General features: G+C 36.5%; 1 protein-coding gene and 1 pseudogene across 6 annotated transcripts in view; one reads left to right on the forward strand and one right to left on the reverse strand.

Annotated features, from left to right (window-relative positions):
• KLF12 (Kruppel like factor 12) overlaps positions 1 to 21865 on the forward strand; it is a 380697-nt gene that overhangs the window by 99342 nt on the left and 259490 nt on the right. For 3 of the 6 annotated variants that reach the window (XM_036228902.1, XM_016133380.2, XM_036228901.1), the window contains exon 2: positions 20927 to 21046. The exons of 1 other annotated variant lie outside the window; for it this stretch is intronic. In XM_036228902.1, the coding sequence (XP_036084795.1) occupies positions 20954 to 21046 (93 nt within the window). In that variant the 5' untranslated portion in view covers positions 20927 to 20953. The remainder of the gene's footprint in view (positions 1 to 20926; positions 21047 to 21865) is intronic. 2 more of the 6 variants (XM_016133384.2, XM_016133392.2) reach the window with 1 other exon arrangement.
• Positions 8836 to 8954, reverse strand: LOC118609572 (annotated as a pseudogene).

Raw genomic sequence — 21865 nt, forward strand, 5'->3', positions numbered from 1 at the left:
GGGTCTAGCTAGTGCCACCTTTATGGAGACTTCATTGTTGGTGAAATCGAGGTTGGTTTTTATGATGTGCGCATGATGGCTAATTCTTAAAATTAGTCACAGTCACTACTACCTGAACTTCTTATATGTTACGAAGCACTCTTGAATTATTGTAATTAATTTTCATGTGAATCTTTTGAGGTAGATGATAGCACTTCTACTTTATTTTAGGAGACTGACACTAGGCCTTGAAATTTAGATCTAACCAGTGGCGTATTGGTAAATGGTTTTCTGAATAAAAAGCCTTGATTTGTTGCATTTGCTGATTTCCTTGACATAAATACATTGACCGTAATGGATTTCAAGCCACAGAAGTGTAGTTATGGCATTGTGTAGAGATATACACAACTCACACACCTGCACCAGTCGGTGCTAACCCTACTCTGGATCATGCACCAAAGCTAATATTTCCATTGTATTTTCCTCCCTCCCTCCCTCCCTCCCTCTCTCCCTCCCTCCCACCCTCCTTCCCTTCCTTCCTCCTTTCCTCCCTTCCTCCCTTCCTCCCTTCTCCTTTCCTCCCTCCCTCCCTCTCTCTCATCCTCCCTCTCTTGTTTAGGGTGGGGCTTGGCCGCCACAGGCATTCATTGAACACAATCTCCTATATGACCATCTCAAGAACATCATGTTCAATTTGTAGCCTCTTCTGTTGACGTGGAATTATGATTAACTGTCAACTTCCATGACCCTTATTTCCTTAAACCGAAATACATTTACTAGAGTAAGATTTAATAAGTCATCTCTTTTTTATTCCCGATAAAAGTATAAGTATGCTATCAAGTTAAACATCTGATCATTCCAGATGTGAGTAGCGATTTTATGAATTTACTAGTTACAAATCAAACTGATTTTACTGATGACACCAAATCTTCTTTTTAAATTAATTGAAAATGCCTTTTTCTTTCCATCCCTCCTTTTTTGCTTCATACCCTTTACCTGAAACAACCTTTTCTCCAAGATAGGATTCACTTAACACAGCTATGTGGTGGCAGACTTGGAAAGGTTCTGGATCTTGATGGTAATGAGAAAACATGAGAATTGTCAATCATCTTTCTTCATGATTGCAAAGGAAATGGCAGGTGTTAAAATCTCCTTCTCATTCCATATTTTGATAGAAGAGTTTAAACACTTGTCTACTCTCCTTCCTCTTCTCTATTTCTACCTGATTATAAATCTCAGAAAACACATGTCTTAAGAGTTTTCATTTATCCTGTTTCTGGCTGTAACACTGACTTCCTTAAAAATTGGAGTGCATTCTAAATCATTGCATTTGTCAAGTATCCTACCCTTCCTAATAACTTGAGTGTGATGCATTAGACATCTATTAAGGGCCGTTGCCATCTTTGTAGGATTGGCCCGGTAGTGATTAGGGCACCCGTCTTCCTTCTTCAGCAGAATGGTGGTAGGCTGACTGGGGGTAGAGAGCCCTTGAATCCATCACTGATGTAGACCGTTGCCTTCTTTGCATTTCTTTGTTCAGCAGTTGCTTTAGTCCATGTGTACTGTGCAATTAAAAAAAACAATTATGAAATAAAATTTCTGGAACTGCTTCTTGAAGTATTTATATGCATAAAAAGATAGTTTGGCTAATAAATATGTGAGTCTTGTAGAATCTCCCTTACAACCAAATTCCATGTTAGAATGACCTCATTTTCAAGGCAAGATGCATTTTTCTTTTCCAGCATGTCAAAGCCCTTTTAAGACATGGCCACAGGCCCTGGGATTTCCCACTCAACAGAATGTCATTTTATGTTTGATCCCCAAAGAGCATGAGATCGCTGAGATTTTATGACTGCCTGACACTTACGTTTAACGTGCGGGCCATGACACTGAGCAATGAGAGCAGATGGGCGCAGGGACCGTGGATGAGGTTTGTGTCACTATTACAGAGGAAGCTGAGGAAAAACACCAGCGTTTCAGCCTGGTTTGCAGGCGAGACACTTTTATTTTGTTTTTGTTGAGGACATAGTTAGAGAAGTAGACTGTATCATCTTAAAATATTAACATTGGAAGACCCTAAGAAAAAGAAATTTCCCAGAAAAGAAGAAATATTATTTCTCAATATAATTACAAAAAGAGTTGCAATTATATTGATGTTTTGCCTACTTTTATTTAAACATAAAGATCTTTGATCGCAAGGGACTTATAAATTAAAAAGACCTATTATGAGTAAACTTCTTGACAGAGAAAGCTAATTTTCTACATGAATGACATAAATGGAAACTGCTTTCTTTCCGTGATAATTCTATAATAAGTGCACTGATTTATGATGAATATATTTGTTATCCAAAGAGAATTACAATGAAATAGAATTAAATTCAGTTATTTTATAGTCAAGAAACTTTTCAGTTTGAAGTCTTCACATGGAGAGTTAATAGAATGGGAATAGAAATATATACACTTTTTTTTGAGGGGGGAGTAATTTCTATTAAATGAATAAAGCATGCCTGACGTTGGTTGTTTTCATCAGTAAAAAAATAATAACATGATCTGCCTTTTCAAAGTAATAGGTCTTACTGAATCATCTATGATGAGACTAGGATGTTGCCTAAATATTTGAATGTATTGGAGTTAAACATGATTTCCACACAGAAATAAAATGTCTGGTAAAAACTACAGTTTTGAATAATTTGAACAGTGACCCATTCCCAAAGGTGATTTTTGCCTCGTTGATATTATATGTGTGGTTTTACTTACATACCTTTTCAGCAGTGGTGAGCTCCCCCTTAGGGCATTTCTGCTGGAGATAATTAGCCATGTATTATGCATAAAAAAGCAGAATAACCTGAAGGAGGGGGAGGAGAAATAGGGAGATCCTGAAAAACCTGTGGTGAGCAAGGGTTTGAAAATGAAGAATTCATAGTGTAGCCACATTATTATCAATTTAAAATTGGTAAGCTGTCCTTGAAGTTTTGCTTATTGAAGATGTTGCATTTATACAGGCATTAATTTCTAAGGACTTTTAAAGGTTTTTCACAGCCCAGGTTGTTCCGACCCTAATTTCTTCCATTCTCCTATGGCTACGTTCTGGAAGGCAGCACAGAGCTGGCAGGAACCTCTGATAACCCAGTGCCCCTGCCCCCTCCCAGTCTTTAGCAGAGTCAACAGTGTCCCCTGATGACAGCTTAGAACTGTCAGCCCTGATGCTTTCTGACTCCCTCTTCGCTTCTCCTCTGAGGGTGGACAGTCTCTGATATGCCAGGGCCGCTGCTTTTCCATGTCTTTCACTGCTCCTTGGCCAGTTACTTTCAACTCAGACCATTTGTTTGAGATACATGTGTAAGTATGGAAATAAATACTCGTGTGCATGTATCATTTATATCTCTTTAGACAGTTGCCAGCTTATCTCAGGAAAACCTCTTTCCTTTTTCTTCTATTTATAATAAAAAGATAATAAGCCCATTTCTCCTGTTCTGTCCCTTTTTATGGCAATGTTAAACCTGTGTATATATAGTCTACATTTAGCAAATAGATTAAAATAGAATTTCCCAATAAAGAGAAGAGTTAGAAATAAAATCAAGATGAGATCTCAAATAGAATCAAGTGACTCGTCAGATTCGGAGGATTTCAGACTTCCTGGAGTTACATGAATCTCCCTGTGCTGACTTGTTTTTTTTAGGTTGAGGGCATTTATTTATTTTTGGTCCACCTTTTCACTGAGGCGCAGTTCACATGCAGAAAAGCGCCCATAGTACAAGTGTACAAATGGGTGACCTCCATATACACCCAGTGACCACCAGATTAAGTTGGGAAACAATGGCAGCAGCCATTCACACGTGACTGCCTGTCCCTGAGCACCACAGGGGCGCAGTATATACCCTTGTCTGGCGTTTGTTGCTCAGCATTATGTTTTCGAGGTTCACTGATACTGTTCTTTTTCATTACTGTGCAGTAGTCTATTATATCAATTTATCGAAATGCTTCCACAGATTTATTTATCCATTTTACTGTTGATGGATGTTTCGGTTGTTTCTTATACTTAGCTGCAGTGAATATTCTCGTAAATGCCTTTTGGTGCACATATGTACATATTTCTGCGTGGCATATTTCTAGAAGTAGAAATGCTGAGTCTTGAGGAATATATTTTCATTTCAGGAGCTAGTGCCAAACCGTTTTCTTGAGTGACTGTACCAGTTTAGACACTTATCAACAGCATTTGAAAGCTGCAGATGCCCCATATTGTAACTATTTCCATGTTTTCTTGCTATTTTTGCCATTCTTGTGGGTGCGTATTAGTGTCTCATGGTGGTTTTAATTTACACTTTTCTAATGATAAAAGTCAGTGCATACCTTTCATATGTTAATAGCCATTTGACCATCTTTTGGGAGGTACTTTTACAAGTTTGATTTGGTCCTTAAACTTGTATATCTTTTTCCTTATTGTTTATTTCTTAAATTGAACCAAATCCTAAATCCAGTATTTCATTTGGCGAGGAAGATGAGAATCATGGAAAAGTGACTCAGGTAGAAATATGTATAGTTCATTCATTTAACAAACATTTATCAAACATCTCTTATTGTCCTATACCTTTATAGCATCTGCTTTAAAGAGTTTGCAGTCTAGAAGGGGTATTAGGCAAATAAAAAGATCTCGAGAAGACTTGGTATTGAGTGTTATGATAATTAGAGACAAGAAGAGAGCCCAGTGAAGTAGCATAAGCAGGAATGCATAAGTTTTGAGTTTGAGAAAAGACTTCCCAGGAAAGAACAGAAGCCAAAACTTAGATGAAAAGTTGATGTTAGCCAGATGAAAATTAGTGTGGGGAATAGTGTTTCAGGTAGAGGAAATAAAATAATGTTTGAGAGACGGCAGTGCTTGTGGCATAAAAGAATGTGTTTGCATGTGTATGGAGCTGGGGGGTTTAAAAAGTCTTAAAGCACTCATTAGTTTATTGAATGTGTCAAACCGCATCACAAGGACGGGAGGGTGACTAGAATTATTAACAACAATAATGATAATGACTAATATTTACTGAGTGTTTTCTGTGTGCCAGACACTGTACTGAGCACTTTACTTGCATTGTCATTTAATTCCCATAGCCATTCTATGACATAGGCACTCTTATTATTCCTGTTTTATATTTGAGAAAACTGGGTCCCCAAGAGACTAAGTAACTTAATCCAGCCCTAGAATGCCCCTGTGCCCACTGAAAATATAATCCATTGCAGACTTCAGAAATTGCACAAAGAATTAAACATAAAATTGTAATTGCATTGAGGATTGAGTAGCAGTAAGCTAGGTATGGGTCTGTTATAACAGTAAGAGTGGTAAGACATTTGAATGGGTTATACGAATATACATTTTCTAACATTGTTTTAAAACTAGCCATATAATAATACTATGTATATTGTGTTTATTATACTACTATCACATATAAATTATATATAAAAATACTATATCCCCTTGTGAAAATGAAAAGGCAATAAACTATAGTAGTTGAGTACAGACGTCAATGTCAAAATCCTTGAGTTTTATTCCTGACTCCACCATATGTTCTTTTACTACCTGTGGCAAATTCTTAACCTCTTAGCTTCACTTGGAAAAACATGATCTTAAATACCTACTATGTTCACTTCAAGATTTGGTGGTCCTGTGAAGAAAAACATTTAAATCTGCATTTGCCCTTTTCCTGAAAGTTTCAATGTGCTGAATGAACACTAACAAAAAAATCGTTGGCAGACCGAGACCTTGTAAAGTAGATTACTTTTGGGCCCGCAGAAATTTTTTGGATTGAACAGAAAGCACTGAAAATAGAGGTTATAATTGAAATGTCAGCAAATGTAACTTTAACAATTCTAGTTGATGCTGCTGGAATATTAAATACACCTTTAAATACATTTTTTTCTTTTCAGTATATAAATTTTAATATGCATCCCATATCTCTCCAGCCATATTTTCTATATCAATAGTCTCCTGTGGCAATTTTATCTTTGAATACAAACTATTCTTGTTCAATATTTGAGTAGTGATAATGGGTTTTATTCTATAAATAACAGCCTTAGTACCCTAAACTACAGCCAGCATAGCTTTACCATTTGCAAGAACTACAGTGCTTTATATTCCAAATAGCAATTTTAATGTTTTATTCATTACCAGTAAACAAACGCAGAACACACGAAGAAAACTGTTTATTGGCTTAGAATGGGCAAATATATTGCTGTGTTAGTGGGGTACCCTCTCTCCAGGGCACTGGCAGGCCTGAGCTGCTGAAATGCAGTGCTCCGGAAGCCTTCTAGAACAATGTAAATCATATTTGAATTAACAACCTAAGCGGCCCAGAGCTAATAAGAACTCCAAACTATGGAAGACTCCTTGGAAATCTTAGCTTTGTTTAGAGGTTTATTTAAAGAGGTTCTCTTCTCCTGTAAGGGTTGCACAGTAGCTTACTTGTCAAACTTTTCCAGGTATGTGGTTGAAAGCAGCCTGCTGCCTGCAGCTAATTTATTCTCATTTTACTTTAAAATCCTATGATATTTGAACTCTAATCGTAATATATTGTTTGTTTTAATATAAATTTATGTAGTGTTTCTGTAAGAAGCACTGTGCTTTATTGTGCAAATTTATGTTCCGCTTGGCACACCTTTGAAGGGGCCCAGATAAATCAAGTCTCTCTGATTCGTACTTTCCTTGTCGGCCTAGATGTTTTGAATCTGAAGTTTAGAGCAGTACAGCACATATGAACTGGCCGATACAGGTGGTGCTTTTGTTTATTTTGTTTGTTTTGTTTTTGTTTAATTTGTCAATAGAACAGTATAGCCAATGTTTTAAAAATTAGGAGATTCCATAAATGGGTACAGATTCTCCATTTCATTTGAATATAAATAAGGGTGGCTGTTGTGGGAAGCTGAGTAGCATGGGCCCTCTGCACAGGGGGCATTCATCATCTCTGCCACTTACAGCCTTACTTTGGCTGGCTCCAGGTCTCTGTTTCAGCCTCCTGACTCCTCTTAGCATTTAGATTTTTAGCTCCCCAACTTAACGAACCCGGAGCTTCCTAAATGGTGTACTGCTGTGAGTTGGTTATAGGTACGCTGAGGTAGTATTGATTTCCTTAGACATTTGAGGTTGATGTGACAAGTTGGGAAGCCCTGAGAGCCTTTCAGTAACTTCATGTGTGGCCTCGCGCCCCCAGGGTGCCCCAAGGTTCCCCAAGGTTGTGGGTTTGGGGCATCTTTCGACTCCCTTGTGTTTATACCAAACTTTGGAGAACTGTCAACTCTTAAAGGCCTTTTACATACTTAGAAGAGTTAAATCCATGTGCTCCTTAAACAGGTAGATCCCCTCTCTGACGTCACAGGTTTTAATTTGTCAGCAAACCAGTGTCTGTTGAGCATAGTCCATGACTCTAGATGACTCTCGCTCGTAAAGTGTGTCTGGCTGGAACCGAGAGCACAGGGGTAGAGATCACACGAATGAAAACATTGTCTTTACCTGTAACTCAGTGAAAAAAGTGAGTTACAACATGTGATTGTCTTTTTAGGCGATGCTACTTCTCAGTAAAAGAACTGCAAAATACCTTAGATGTACAGTGACTTCTTTCACTACTTTTATATGTTATGAAGATTATAAACTCTGTTAATCAAATTTGTTCATTCAGAAGAATGTTTGAGGAGAAATGTACAAGGAGCAACAGTAAGACACAGAAGAGATGAAAATGTTATTGTCACTAGGTTTGACATTTGGAAATTTAAGACTGGCCTGAGTTTCCAAGTGGTATGTGACATAATATAGTGGCTGTGTTCAGTTTCATGATGTATATATTGTCCAGTGCTTTTCTCACCAGCTGAGGAGTGGGTATGTGATAAAGAATAGGCTACATTTTATCAATTTAAATTCATCTATGCTTCAGGATGTAACAGTGAATGTTGGGTTATATTTCTGGTCCTCCGGGAATCTTTTAGTTTTAATAGGCCATGAGGATTATGGAAAGCCTTTGACACTTGAATTCACGCATGGCTGTGTGACTGACTGTGCTTTTGGAAGACACACGCAACATTTTTGAGATCACTTTGCAGAGTTTTCAAAGAATTGAAGATTGATAGTTTGGTGAGATAAAAATAAGGTACCAGCAAACATCACATGCATTCCTCGCGATTACGGCTCTCCAAGGAGCTAAACATTGTGCTCAGTTAACAGTACATGTCTTGATGCATTTATATCCAGGTACATTAAATGCTAGATTAAATAAGAAAATATCTTTGGGGAGTTTAGTGGACAAAGGAGACATGCTGTTAAGGTTTATGTAAAATATAATTAGAGGCCAAGAAAAAATTTCCACTCTGTTGAGCAAGGCTTTGAAAGGTGGGACCTCGACCAGTATTGTGCAGTAGAAATATAATGCAAGCAGCTTAAGTGATTTTATAATTCCTAACTGCCATGTTAGAAAGTAGAAAGAAATATTTGAAATTAATTTTAATAGTATATTTTATTTAACCCAGTATATCCGGAATTTTACCATTTCGACGTGTAATAAATATGAAACGATACATGAAATACTTTACATTACTTTTTGGTAAAATGTCTTCAAAATCTAGTGTGTTATTTCACACTTGTAGAAAGCACCACTTAATTTGGACCAGCCACCTTTCAGATGCTCAGTGGGCACGTGACTGATGACTGCGGGAGGCACCACTAGCGAGCCTGGCCCTTAGTCTCTGTAATACTATGAACAGAGATTGTTATGGTTCCCATTCATACTTTAATGACATTTTTTGTTTTTTTTTTTTTTTAGTATGCTGAAATCTGTGCTGTCTGAAACCTAGAGTCTTCCTTTATTTTATTTTATTTATTTTTAAAGCCTGCAGCACCTGGTCTTCCTAGGTGGTCTCCCATCCAAATACTAACCAGGCCCGACCTTGTTTAGCTTCCGAGATCAGATGGGATTGGGCTTGTTCAGGGTGGCATGGCCATCGACCGCTTTTATTTTTAACTGCACTAGTGATTTAGTTGGAAAGCGGAGGGAGGAGGACAGTACTTGTTGACTCAGTGAATGAATGATTAAGGTTCATAGTAAAAGAGATCAAAGTGTGGATTTCCTAATAATTAAGGGAATAAGACCGATGAAATTATAGATGAAATAAAAGAGAGTGTAGAGGTTATTGCAAATCAAAGTCTGGCTAATTCTGGGCTAGATGTAATATTAAGTAATTAAGTTTTTAAAAATAGAGCCAACTAATCTCCATAGACAGAAATTCTAGATTATGGATTTTTAGAATGGTCTTTCCCACTGTGGATTTTCGCTTATTTGGATCATATTACTGTGAAAAATTATAAACCCACTTTCTGTTGCCTTGCTTTCTCTGTAAAAGGAGACTATGACATATGTGTATGTATGTATTCTGGAAATCTGTTTGCCTTTGGTAACTATTTATCTTAAATTAGCATAATTTAATAATACAGGTTACCTAGAGAGATCGATGTGGCTTTTTTTCTGGTCTCCTTTGGGCTCTGGCAGATCCTATGGCCTAGTAGTATTGCTTAGTTCTCAGTTTTAAAACCAGAGTAGTACTTATCAATAAGAGAAATAATGATTTAATATTAGCTACTATTTTTATTGAGCGCCTTCTGCAGATTTCATTTCGGAGACTCTCCAGACATGACAAATGCCCTGAAAGGTGGTTATTATTTTAGCCATTTCTGTGGATGTTGTAAACCTGAATTTTTAGAGTGATTGTGACTAGGCCATGGCCCTATAACTTGGAAATAGAAAACCCTAGTTTGGATTCAGGCCTGTGGGATGCTAAATCTCGTTAAATATTCTTGAGCTGAGTAAGATGATTTAAGGAAGCATAATTGGCTCTGATAAACTCTGCAGATGTTGGCCCTGGTCTTAGAAAAACTAGAAGGTTACTTTCCAGTAACTTCTGAGGCTCCTGGGACTTCTGGGAAGTGTATAGGAGTGTTCTTACATCTCCAAGAAAACCTACCATTAAAAACAAAATGACTGGTAAATAAGAACTCTGTTACACTTTAATTTAGAGCCCTTCAGTCCACAGAACATATAGCGGGCAGAAATACTGTCCAAACTGTAGCACTAGCAAGACTCAGACCATCAGTGGTTCCTGGTTAGGTTGAGAACCAGGGGCTGCTCGGGTCCACAAAGTAACTGTTGTGCTGATGATTTGTGTCATTTCAGTGCTTGGTGGCACTCCTGTAATCTGGCCACATCTCTAATCGTAGACATTTGTTCTTGCATAGTACTGCCATCAAGCTCATAGCACAGAAGCTTCTAGTGAGAGGCACTGTGGCATGAGGAAAAGTATATAAACACGCTTTGAAATTAGAGTGTGTTCAAATCCCAGGTGTGCAGTTCGACAGTTATCAGACTCTACTTGTAAAGTATATGTTGCCATCTCCTTTTCACAGTGAGGATTATCTAAAATAATGTGTGTAAAAGTACCTGCCACATTGCTTGGCACATACCTGATTTATGGATTATATTTTTAATACTGATATACTATTATAAATAATGTGCACCTTCCTATTATACAAGACAAAGTGATAGATACATTTCTGAGCATTCCAAGTGGCTGTGGTAAAACTATAGGGAAAGAAATTATTTACAATCATAGATAAACTTAGTTATCAGGCAGAGTGCTTTATGCAAATGTGCTTAGAAGAGAAATCCTCCCTGCTTTCTTCAGAATTCTCCAGGGCCACCTCCAGAGAATTGTCCAGCTACGGGTGTGTCCACAGGCTCAATTTTGGAAATAGTGAAAATATTTCACTCCATTGTCCCCATTTTATCTCCTAAGCATTTCTCTTCAGAGTGCCACAAAGTAAAGATGTGTGGCATGCTAAGTTACAATCAGGGTATTAATTATCCATTATATTCGTACCCAGAGGAGGTTAGGGGCCATTGGGAATGGGAAGTTTGGTTAAATTTCGTGAGTTCACCAAGTTAGAGTTAGAACTCAAACTCTGTTAACCAATATTACTTGACTACAGTTCATGGGCATATGCCTTGCAGACATTTGCATTTTTAAAATACAGGATTCATAGGCTCCGTAACTTTGTAAATGGAGGGAGACTTGAAGATCTTTCAACCCCTTAATTTCATAGGTGAAGAAGCTGAGATGCAGACAGTTGTCACATTGTAGTATAGCAAAGGAAGAATGACCTCATTGTCTTCATCTAATTTGACACGAATCGCACCAACCAAATAGCGTTTAGTGGTCAGCTACAAGAATTCGCATATTCCTGAGGACAATAAAAACTCCAAACAAATCGTATCATATAGTTTGCTTGCATTAAAAAATGTTGCCAGGTATAAAAGGTTCTTCAAGAGACTTGGAGACTAGATGTGTTTCAAGTTGCTTGCCCTCCTGTGACCAAGAGTGGCTCCTGTAGCCCCCTGTTGGTAACCGTTGGGTCCACAGGTGATAGCATACTTTGCAGTGACATATGCATATACTGGACCCCACTCTATATTTAGGATAATCCGTGTATCCACTTCTGTAAAATGAGACGAATAATACTCCCTACCCCACGGGGTGCTGAGGAATATACGAGTAGGACAGTTACTGGTTAGAGTACTTCCCAGCACTTGTAAGTCTGCGTATCTGCTGATGCTCCTCTTCTCCGACTGCCGCTGAGAATCAGCACTGCTGTACTCAGAGAACAATTTGAATTCAGGGCTTTGGCCAGTGGTTTCCCCTTGCCGTATCTCCCAAAATGTGTTTAGTTTCCTTGATGAATAAATTTACAGAATTTAAAGGACCGTCCTTTTAAAATTGGATATTTTTTGAATAATACCACAGTTGAATTAAAATGTAAAAATTGGTTAGTACTTGGACGGGCGACCACCTAGGAAGACCAAGTACTGTAGACGTAAAAAATAAGGGATTGTAAGCTGACGAGGTCCTTGCAGTCTGTGTGGTCACCCAAGGGTTGCCTTGCCTAAAAAAATACATTAAAAAAATGTAAAAGTACATTCCCCACATATATGGGGGAAACATATGTGAGCACTTAACCTACTTCCTCCCAATAATTATTTGTTATTTCCCTTGAGAACATTTCTTAAAAATTACAGTAGAGATTAATCCATATATTATTCATTTATAGAACTATTACTGAGTTTAATAATTTAGTTTTATGTACGTCTCCAGGTAGGTTTTTAAGCCTGTGATTGGCTAATTTTTATTTTGGGATTATTTTTCAAAATGCTTTGGATACTCATTGGCTGCTACACTGTTATTTTTCAAAATCATTTAAATTTTCTGGAGTATTTTTAAAAAGGTAAACTTACGTCACTTACATATGCTTCAGGAATTTCTCTCTAGTCAGTTTTTCTACCAATGCTTGGCTGTGTGTGCGCACGCATACATGTGCATACTATCCATTAATGTATTTTCATTAATTCACGTTTGAATAATAAATATTTTAAAATATTTGATCTCTGTGGATCAGAGATATCAGAAATAGTTTTGAATCATGGAAAGTGGCTCAGTTTATGAAAAAGGTCTTTCATGCTTTTATAGAATTAGCATTTTAAAATCATATTTTAGCATTTTTTTTTTTTTTTTAGCATAAATCATATAAATCCCTTTAGATGGTAAGAAACATGTGCACTAAGACACTGGAAGTTACACTTTCAGAATTGTTTTTATTATTTACCAGAAGTGAATCTTCTCTCCACATTACAGACTCTTTTTCCACAAGAGAGCCCCTCTTTAGGGCATAGGCTGGGTAATGTAAATATGCCAGTTCCTAGGATGCTCATTCATATATATATATATGTGTGTGCATGTGTGTGTGCACACTTGTTTTAATACATTATTCATATTTGTAGGTATGACTCCATATGTGTACTAATGCTCTCAGACTTAGATTTAAATGTGCTAATTCCTAATGGAGCTCCTTTTCTGGAAATGTGTTCTCTTCTCCACTTTTTAAGACAGCTTTGTTTCACCTCCTCTGTGAAGCCTCTTTGGGTGCCCTCAACTCTCACTATCCTTTGCAAATTCACCAGAGCTCCTAGGATTTATTAAGGGTGTCAGCTTGATATAAGTTAGAGGTTATAGACTTTGATCACAATTGTTTTTATTGTAAAATGTGGGCATTAATCCTAGGTCATTGGAATGACTAATATTTATATGTGAATTTATTACATAATATTTGTAGAACCCAGTCAGTGTTAAACATATGGTAAGCATTCTACAGATGGTAGCTATTGTTGTAATTATTTTACTTACTTCTATTTGTCTCACCCGTGTTGTCTGTGAGCTTCTTTAAATCAGGTACTGTGACATATGATTTTTAAAACCTCACTTCCTGGCATGTAGGCAATTCATGGATGAATTAATAATATACTGTGTAATAAATATCACTATTGTAAATCACTTGCTAGTAATTGCCTGGATTATATTTAAGTTGACCTCTAATTTTGATATTTTTCAGTTCTTAAGAGGGGTCTTTTTTTTTTTTAATAAATAAGAGTCAACCTAATATATTATTTCAGTCTCGACAAGTAGTATTTTGATTTTCTGGTATTATTTAGTTATGAGAGAAGCATATGGTTATGCAGTCTATTTGACAGTCTGCTAATTTGCTTATCATTGAGAAATACTAATTGATTATGTGTTTATTATGACAGCTAGCTATGTGTTGCAGACTAGAGTATGAACTATATAGGGCAATGATTATGATGTCTGAATGAACAAACTGGATTGATGAATTCACTCGGTCAAAACTATTGTTTAGTAAGGCACTCAGCGGCTCATGAGGTATTCATTAAAAAGATCAAATAAATCCTCTTATTTCTGTATCACTGTGTCAAAATGTCAGTAAAACAAACCTATTCGGTTCTTTGATCCATCTTTCAAATTATATATTAAAATCTGCCTATATTAAACTTCTTTGGGTTCAAATGTTTGATGTAGCCTAAAATACATCATTTGATATTTTCTAATTATTGTTAAATATTTTGAGAATGCAAATTTCATTTAAATGTCAGCCATAATTAAGTGTGTGCCATTTGTTTTTCTACTCAGGTTTTACAGTTTGATGGAATGTTTACCCCACGATTTAATAAATATTTGTTTTATTTCACATGAATTAATTCAAAACTGGATAAGAGGAGCATATTTTATTTTATTCAACTATTGTTGTAATGGACCAGAAAATAAATTTACTTCCTAAGCAAACTGTTTACTATTCATTCGAAAGGGATTTATCTTGCTTAGCATTGGCAAGCCAAACACAGAAGGCAACAACTAATAGGTAAGCCATATATGTATACTGCATACTAAATAAGGCAACTTATTTTTCTTGAATCATGTCATAGATCTTTAGTGTATAAAGTTTGTAATTACCCCATTATATATACCTTAGCTATGTTCAGAGAGCACCCATTGAAGTGTGAAGTAGAAGAGAAATTCTTAGACTGTGTGAATTATGCATTTTTAATTGATGCCAAAAATGTGTTTGTCAGATTTTTCTTTTCAGTTGTTTTCAAAATTTTAAGTTTACTTTTCTATGTATAAATCATGCAACCACATTATACTTACATAAAGTGCTGGAGAGTGAACCGGAGATTAAAACATAGTTGGGCACTCTATTATCCCTCTCCCACCAACCTCTTGAAAATCCAAAGATTTTAATATTTTTAGCATGATGGTTTAAACACATGTCCTGATAGAGAGGATTAAGAGAAGGATGTCAATGTTCTTCTTGTGGGAGTACAAACTTGTGTGTGCCAAGTTACTTTTGGCAGAATGTAGTTGTGTATGAAGTAGTTGTACGTGCAAGTACAGATTGCACATGCTCTCATGTTTGTGTTGCAATCTGAATCACAAGAATTAGACATATGAAGACAGTTTAATCATCTTGTTAGTCCTTTGCAACACAGATCATATTTTTGACTATCCAGTCCTAATAAAATGGCAATTACACTTAAATATGAGAATAACATAAATTACTTTTCAAACCATTATATTGAGCACAGTATACGTAAAAGGAATGCTTAGCTCATTTGCTGTGTTGCTTTCTCTTAAAGGTTTATTTGTTCTCTTTCTGTATAGAATAATGGAGTGTAATGGAATCTGAAAACAGATTAAAAGAGTAATTTCCATGTCAGTGTGCTGTTGCTTTACCTCCTCCCTCTGAATATGGGCTGTATGTTCAGTGAACTCTGTTCTTAAATAGTTTCTCAAGCTTCCAGGCAAACCCTCCAAATGAGACTTTATTTCTTAAAGTTTGCTCTTTCTGTATTATTGTCTGCTTTTTTTAGTAGCAGAGAATTTCTTGGGTGCAAGCACATTTTCAGGGAAACATAAAACTGGAAATAGGGAAGAACAATTTAGTAAATGGAGAATTTTCAGTGGATTTATATCTAACAATTCCGAGGGCATTATTATTGGAGTTATTAATGACCTTTGAGTTCCCTTTCTCCTATTTCTATCAGTTATTTCATCACTGAATTCTTTTACTGGAAGAGTTATTGACACTATGCGGTGAGATTCTAGGGTGAAGATGCTATTGTCTGTGTGTTTCTAGGACTTTCTCATGAGAAACACACAGTCATGGCTGAAGATAGTTACTGAGGATGTGTAACTCGGGCTAGAGCAGGTCGTTGGTTGTTCCTAGTTCTCAGCAAAGTTTATGTGGAATTTATTATACCAGTTTAATAAATGAAGAAAGGGGGGACATGTAAAATTAAACAACATGCCTGAAGTCACATTACCCCGAGTTGTTAAAACTGGTGTTCATTCTGTCAGCTCACACCCGGGTCTTTTCCATGACAGCACACAGTGTTTTCATGTAGAGTAGAGCATGTCATTCATTCATGTGAGATCTTGAAATTCTGGATATTGAAGTGTTCTTGACGTTTCCATATCATCACCTGGGTTGCCTCATGAGTCAAAGGAGGTGGGTGGGACCGTGTGCCTGGATTTTTGTCTCAAGGAAAGGAGGGTAATGCTAGAAAGTAGGTGTGTGATCTGCAGGGAATAATCTGCATTGAAGTTTTTGTGCTTTTTTTTTTTTTTTTAAATTTATCAGATCTTTGCTATGATGATCTTTTGTTAATAAATCTAATGGAAATTGGATTACTATTGTAAGAATAATGCTTTCTGTATGGACTGTAGCTACCCTAATTGAAGCGATGTCTATTAAAAGTTTGAACATTTCTTAAGTGAGAAACAGAATTATCACTCTTTAATCTTTAATTGTGGATCATGAAAATTATATATATTTCATATGTAGATGTTACTTAGAATATAACAAAATAAAGAACCGTTGTTTCCTATTTATTGTGAGGGGCATCTGTAAAATCAGGTATTTTTATAGACATGATTTGTTAACTACTGACAGCCTATACTAAAAAATATATGAATACTAGTTTGCTTCTCCATAGAGAATGATGTGTGTGCCATGGAAATCTATGTGTCTTTTCTCAGCAGTAAGATGTCTCATGCTGTACAAGTTCAGAAGAGAGATGGTAATGTCACCTGTCACCTAGCAACAAGCTTACTGCTTTGTGTCTTTTCATTTTAAGTCAAAATAGGTATGAAAATGTAGTACTTAGATTTGCATTTATCTCCAGAAATATTTAGATTAACCTTTAAATATTTTTAGTTCCCAAGATAACTCACCATGACAGATAAACCAGAAATAACTTTAAATGAAAAAAGAAGAAGAAGAAAAAGGCAACATATATATCAGAAACCTTGATATAGAGTAAGGCCAACATGGATCTGTTATATAATATCTCAGACTTAAGTGCCTATCGAGTTCCCTAATTGGCTTTAAAAATTATGGTAACTAAATTGAATATGTATATATAAACCTTTATTACTTGACTCTTAAAAAGTCAGTACTTGAAAACACAAGATCATAACTAACGAAGCAATGATTTGTTAAAACCAAATCTAGAAGAAAGAATTACAAATGGGATTACTACATCAGCATCAGAATTCCATTTGCTTGAAACAGAGTGACTGAATTACTTTTGTGGGGAGAGTGGAATGCCCTGAGTAGTCAGATGTCTATAAATACCTTTAAAATGTGTTTCTCCATTTCTATTTGAAGATACACAAAGGGATTCTCAGAGGAACTAGCAACAAGTGTACTTACGGGTCTTGAAGTATTTAGAATGTTTTCAACACTAACCTTTAAAGATTGAGAATGTAATAGATCATTGAAGATGTGATGAAGAGCCAGCACTTTGTTACCCCAGGATAATATAATGCCTATACTCTGAGGTAATTATTCTGAAGTAACTCCTTATTCATTAAGGTGGGGAGCATCCACTTTCATTCTGACCAAGGTCATTTCTGTTGTCCAGGGGACTCTCTTTAAGTTCTAAAGGATGCTGCCTGACCATGTGTGGAAATTATAGCAGACAGAACAAGAGCAAGAAGAATTTAGAAAATCATTCTCTATTGCTTATAGCTATTAAAAAAGAAACAGGTGTTACTAGAATTTCTCCAGACTGTCCATCAAACCCTGAGTATTTACTGGTGGTTCTAGGCAGTAATATTTTTTGTTCAAAAGTAAATCTAAAATTCTCTAAAAAATGTAATAATTTATCCCTCTTCTTATTTTTCACATTTTTCATATTAAAATAAATGACCAACCCTTGCTTTTCTTTACCTCACAACTGAGAATTATTTTTGAAGCTGGGAAAGGGAGCACCAATATCATTTGTGATGAGTTTTTGATGAAGACGGTGACCTTTAAAACTTATGTGCTTTGAGAAGGTTTACTGGGTAATTTCACAAATGTATTTGGCAGAGCTAAGTAATCTTTTAATTAGGAAGCTGATAGGATATTAACTGTTATTGGAAATGCGCCATTTTCCTATTACATATCATAGCTTATTTCAATAGGGATTTAGGGAAACACCACAAATGACCCTTAGCGTGTATAAGATTAGAGATTCATCTGTTCTAGCTTGTCTCAATTTAGGGAAGTCTTACTTTTTTTTTTTCTGTTTAATATCTGGCTTGTTGATTAAAGAGTGGTTATTCTTACATGTATGACAGCACAGATTGCTATATAAACATTACTTCAATTAGGGTGGGTACAGTTGATAAAACAGGTAGTAGTATTATCCCTTTTTCGATGGAGAAGGAAATTGGGCCTTAGGCTGAATGAGCTGATTAAGGTCACACAGCCAGTGGATGACAGAAATGAGACTAGGGCAGGTCTTGTCAATTCTAAACCACGTCTTCATTTGCTGTTATTTGTGCTACATAAAGTGTAGGATTGTGGGGTGGATGCCGCAGAGCCGGAGATGATCTCGAGTGCTCTCTGAGGAGCTTGAAATAAATGGAAAACAACAGTGAGCATTGTAGCAGGCTTTCCTCAGGTTTAAAACATACAGAGGTATAAATTTAAATTGTAGGTGATTGCAAAGATAAACCATAAGGAGCTGTGCAGTAAAATTTGGCACTAAGAGAATTTATAAGGACCCTGACACCATCTAACTTAATACCTTGAGTACAAAATTAACCTCTGATCATCGCTGTCAGATGGATCTTAAAATAGTTCGTGTGCTCAACTCACAGAACTGCTTTCAGAACAAATGATATCATTAGGCTACTTTGTAAATCCAAAAATGCTGTGAAAACGTGTGGTATTGGGTTATGTATATTGTTTATAAGTGTAATGTTTATTTTAGTTTGCACATTGATTGTACTTAAAAAGACAGATTATATAACGAAGGCCATAGTTACTTGGGTAAGAAATATCCACATAATTGATCTAACGGGGAGTTTTCTTTATTTGTTTTTTCTTTCATTTCTCATTATTAGCTTCACTCATTCTACAATTATTGATCTAAAATTGGCTAGGTCCGGAGCTGCGTATTGGAAAGTAAAGGTGGGAATGGCACCAGGTTAGCACGTGTTCCTTCTCCTGGAGGGAATATAAACTGGTATAACTTGTTTAAAAAGCAGTTTGGTGATATATTTTGACAGCCTGAAAAATAAACATATTTTGATCTAGTAATTATACTCCCGTAATGATATTCTAAGGAAGTAATGAATGATGGAGATTAGAGCAGCTAAGACAATGGCGTAGGATGAGGATGCCTGGCTGGGGGTGAGTGGCGTTAGAAGTCTGCACTGGACGCTACTCACCATTCCCCGCCTCCTGATTGGACTCTGTCTTTTGGTTGTACAGAGGTGTCCCCTAGGCCAGCAGAGGCCCTGGTGTGTGCAAAATTTACATAGAAGGAAGTTCAGCTGTTATTGGCAATAGCAACAAATTATAAAGTATTAGACATAAAATAGGGAGTATCCCTACAGAGGGATGTTATGTATCCCTACAATGGAGTTTTATAAATTTTGGATTAAGCATTAATAAGTTGACTCATGTAAAAATTTGCTTGTAATATATTAAAATGTGAAAAAAAATTACACAACACACTTTTTGAAATATAAGGAGCCAGAATGTAAGATTGAAGTCCATTTTGAGTACTGGGTACATTCTGTTATAAAGTTGGAACTGATTGGTTTAGATATTTTTGAAGACTAGAAAGGACAAGATGTGTTTGATAACTACTTGGTGTTTTAAATGACTTTTTAATTCTTTCAAAGGATTCCATATTATGCCTTCCTAATGTAAAATGGAAGAATTATACTCAATTTCAAGAGACTATTTCTAGTCCGACACTACAGTATTAAAATGTTACATTTATATTGCTTTTTAGTAGCATTTCTAGTAGTAGTAAAAGCTGTAGTATATATTGGAAAATGTGTTTTGAGACACCCGAGACACAGAGAGAGAGAGAGGGAGGGAGAGAGGGAGGGACAGGGGAGAGAGGGAGAGGAGAGAGGCAGAGACAGACAGACACATATATATTTAAAACTGGAATAAAATGAGAGGCCAATTTCCCTTACGGGCCAAGCCCATGGAACTTGCAAATTCTGCTACATGTCCTTTAAGGCCTATGAGTGAGTGAGCTTGAGCTCATTTTATTTTTTCGTTCCAATGCATGGAAACACACGCAAAGGAAACGCGGCCCAGGGCTGCAGTACAGACGTTGGCGCAGAATGTCTAAGGACTCCGAGGCGTGCCCCTTTTGAGTGTAATTCCAAACGAAAAAGAAAGTCAGCGGTGCCTAATAAGCTGGCTTAAGTGACTGCCAAAGAAAATTTGCCTTATGAAATGGAAATTCTGAAGCAAGTTACATAATGCTAAGGGAAAATGAATAGGAGGACTTTCCAGATATATCCAAAGGGGGCAAATGGTCTGTGTAATCAGAATTCTCCAGTCCAGCAATATTTAATTATATTTGGTAAGGTTCAAATGGTCCTGGGATTTGGAAACCATATAAATATTTACTTTATACTTGTTTAATTTTCAAGAAGTGACATGTATTAACTTAGATAGGTTTCTAAAAGTTACTTGGATATTGGCTGGCTAAGATGGAGCCACCCAAAAAAATTCTTTACATTAATAATTCTACACATTTGTATCAACTGTAAAGAAAAAATATTTCCTCTGGAAAACAGCATTATTTAAAAAAAAAATCTTTTAGTTGCTAAGGATGATGGAGCCAAGTGTTCCAGTTGAAGTATTTGTGAGTTCTCGTTATATATTAAATTTACGTTTAAGCTGCCTCCTGCCATTTTCTCCTCGGGCTTCTCTGTGTTGCTCCCCGCCCCCCCCCCCCTTTCCCTGGATCCCCCTCTCGAGCTTTGACCACATTTTTATTGTCTCATGCCTGGGATTTGTCTCAGTGTCCCAGCTGGTGTTTCTCTCCTCATTTCTCCATTTTGCCCTTTACTTAGCTGCTGAAGGATAAGCAAAAAGGAGAAAAGAAAAGCAGAAATATTCATCAACTACTATTTTTATGTCACTCCACTCACTATTCAAAAACTTAAAGAATTGCAGAATTCAGATTTTTCTCTTATTTGTCTTTGTGTGCTTTTCTTGTAGGATCAATGTGACTCTAGAAACAAATGGATGAATGAATATCCATATGAAGAGGAAAACAATAAAGGTGCGTTAATCAAATTATGTAATTGCAGTGGAAACCCTATTTTAAACATGACTCTGGTAAGGTCCTCTCAATAGAGCACTTCCTTGTCTGAATATGAGACAGAGGTCAGTACTTAGAGACATGCGTCTGTCTGTAAAGTGTAATTTTTATTTTTAATCCTTAAATATAAAGAAATTTATGAGGAGGCAAACCATTTTTGTGCTAATCTGTCATCACTTTCAACAACTTAAGATGGTATTTTAAGAATCAACTTTTAGAAGAATATTAAAAAATTGTAAACCACTAGATAGAACTGATCACAGAGACAAAGGGGAAAAACCCAGATTTTGTATAATGTACATCAGTTCCTACGAGCACAGTCCCCATGTCAGCACCATGTGGTGTGTGGTCGCCGTCAGATGCCCTCCTCCTTGCGCCCACAGGCTAGGCCTTCTTCAGAGGAGTATGATGACTATGACTTTTAACTTTGGTTTCTCACAGACAAGTACCAGTCAGTATAAATGAGAGGCGGAAAAATCCTGTGACTATCAACAGTAACCGAATGCTGGGTATCACTTTATTTGTTGGAGTTACTTGAACTTTTCTTGCACTGCATACTGATTATAATATAAAAATCACAGGTAGTACTCAGAAAATTACAGTCTGTTAAACTACCTCTGTTTCATAACGTTTTTACACTGAACAGGCCTGGTATCCATGTGTGTGCCTCGCAACGATTCCTGTTATCGCGGCACAACACATAACGTTTCGTGTTTTCCTTCCTTCAGTTGCTCCTGCTACTTTCAAATGAATGTCCCTTATGCCATGTCTTTTTCTGCCAGCCTACTTTCACAGTTACTTACAAATGATTTCCCAGGTTAGATCTTTCACTTAAA

The sequence above is a fragment of the Rousettus aegyptiacus genome, unplaced genomic scaffold, assembly GCF_014176215.1.
Source record: "Rousettus aegyptiacus isolate mRouAeg1 unplaced genomic scaffold, mRouAeg1.p scaffold_m13_p_11, whole genome shotgun sequence".
Lineage (NCBI taxonomy): Eukaryota > Metazoa > Chordata > Mammalia > Chiroptera > Pteropodidae > Rousettus > Rousettus aegyptiacus.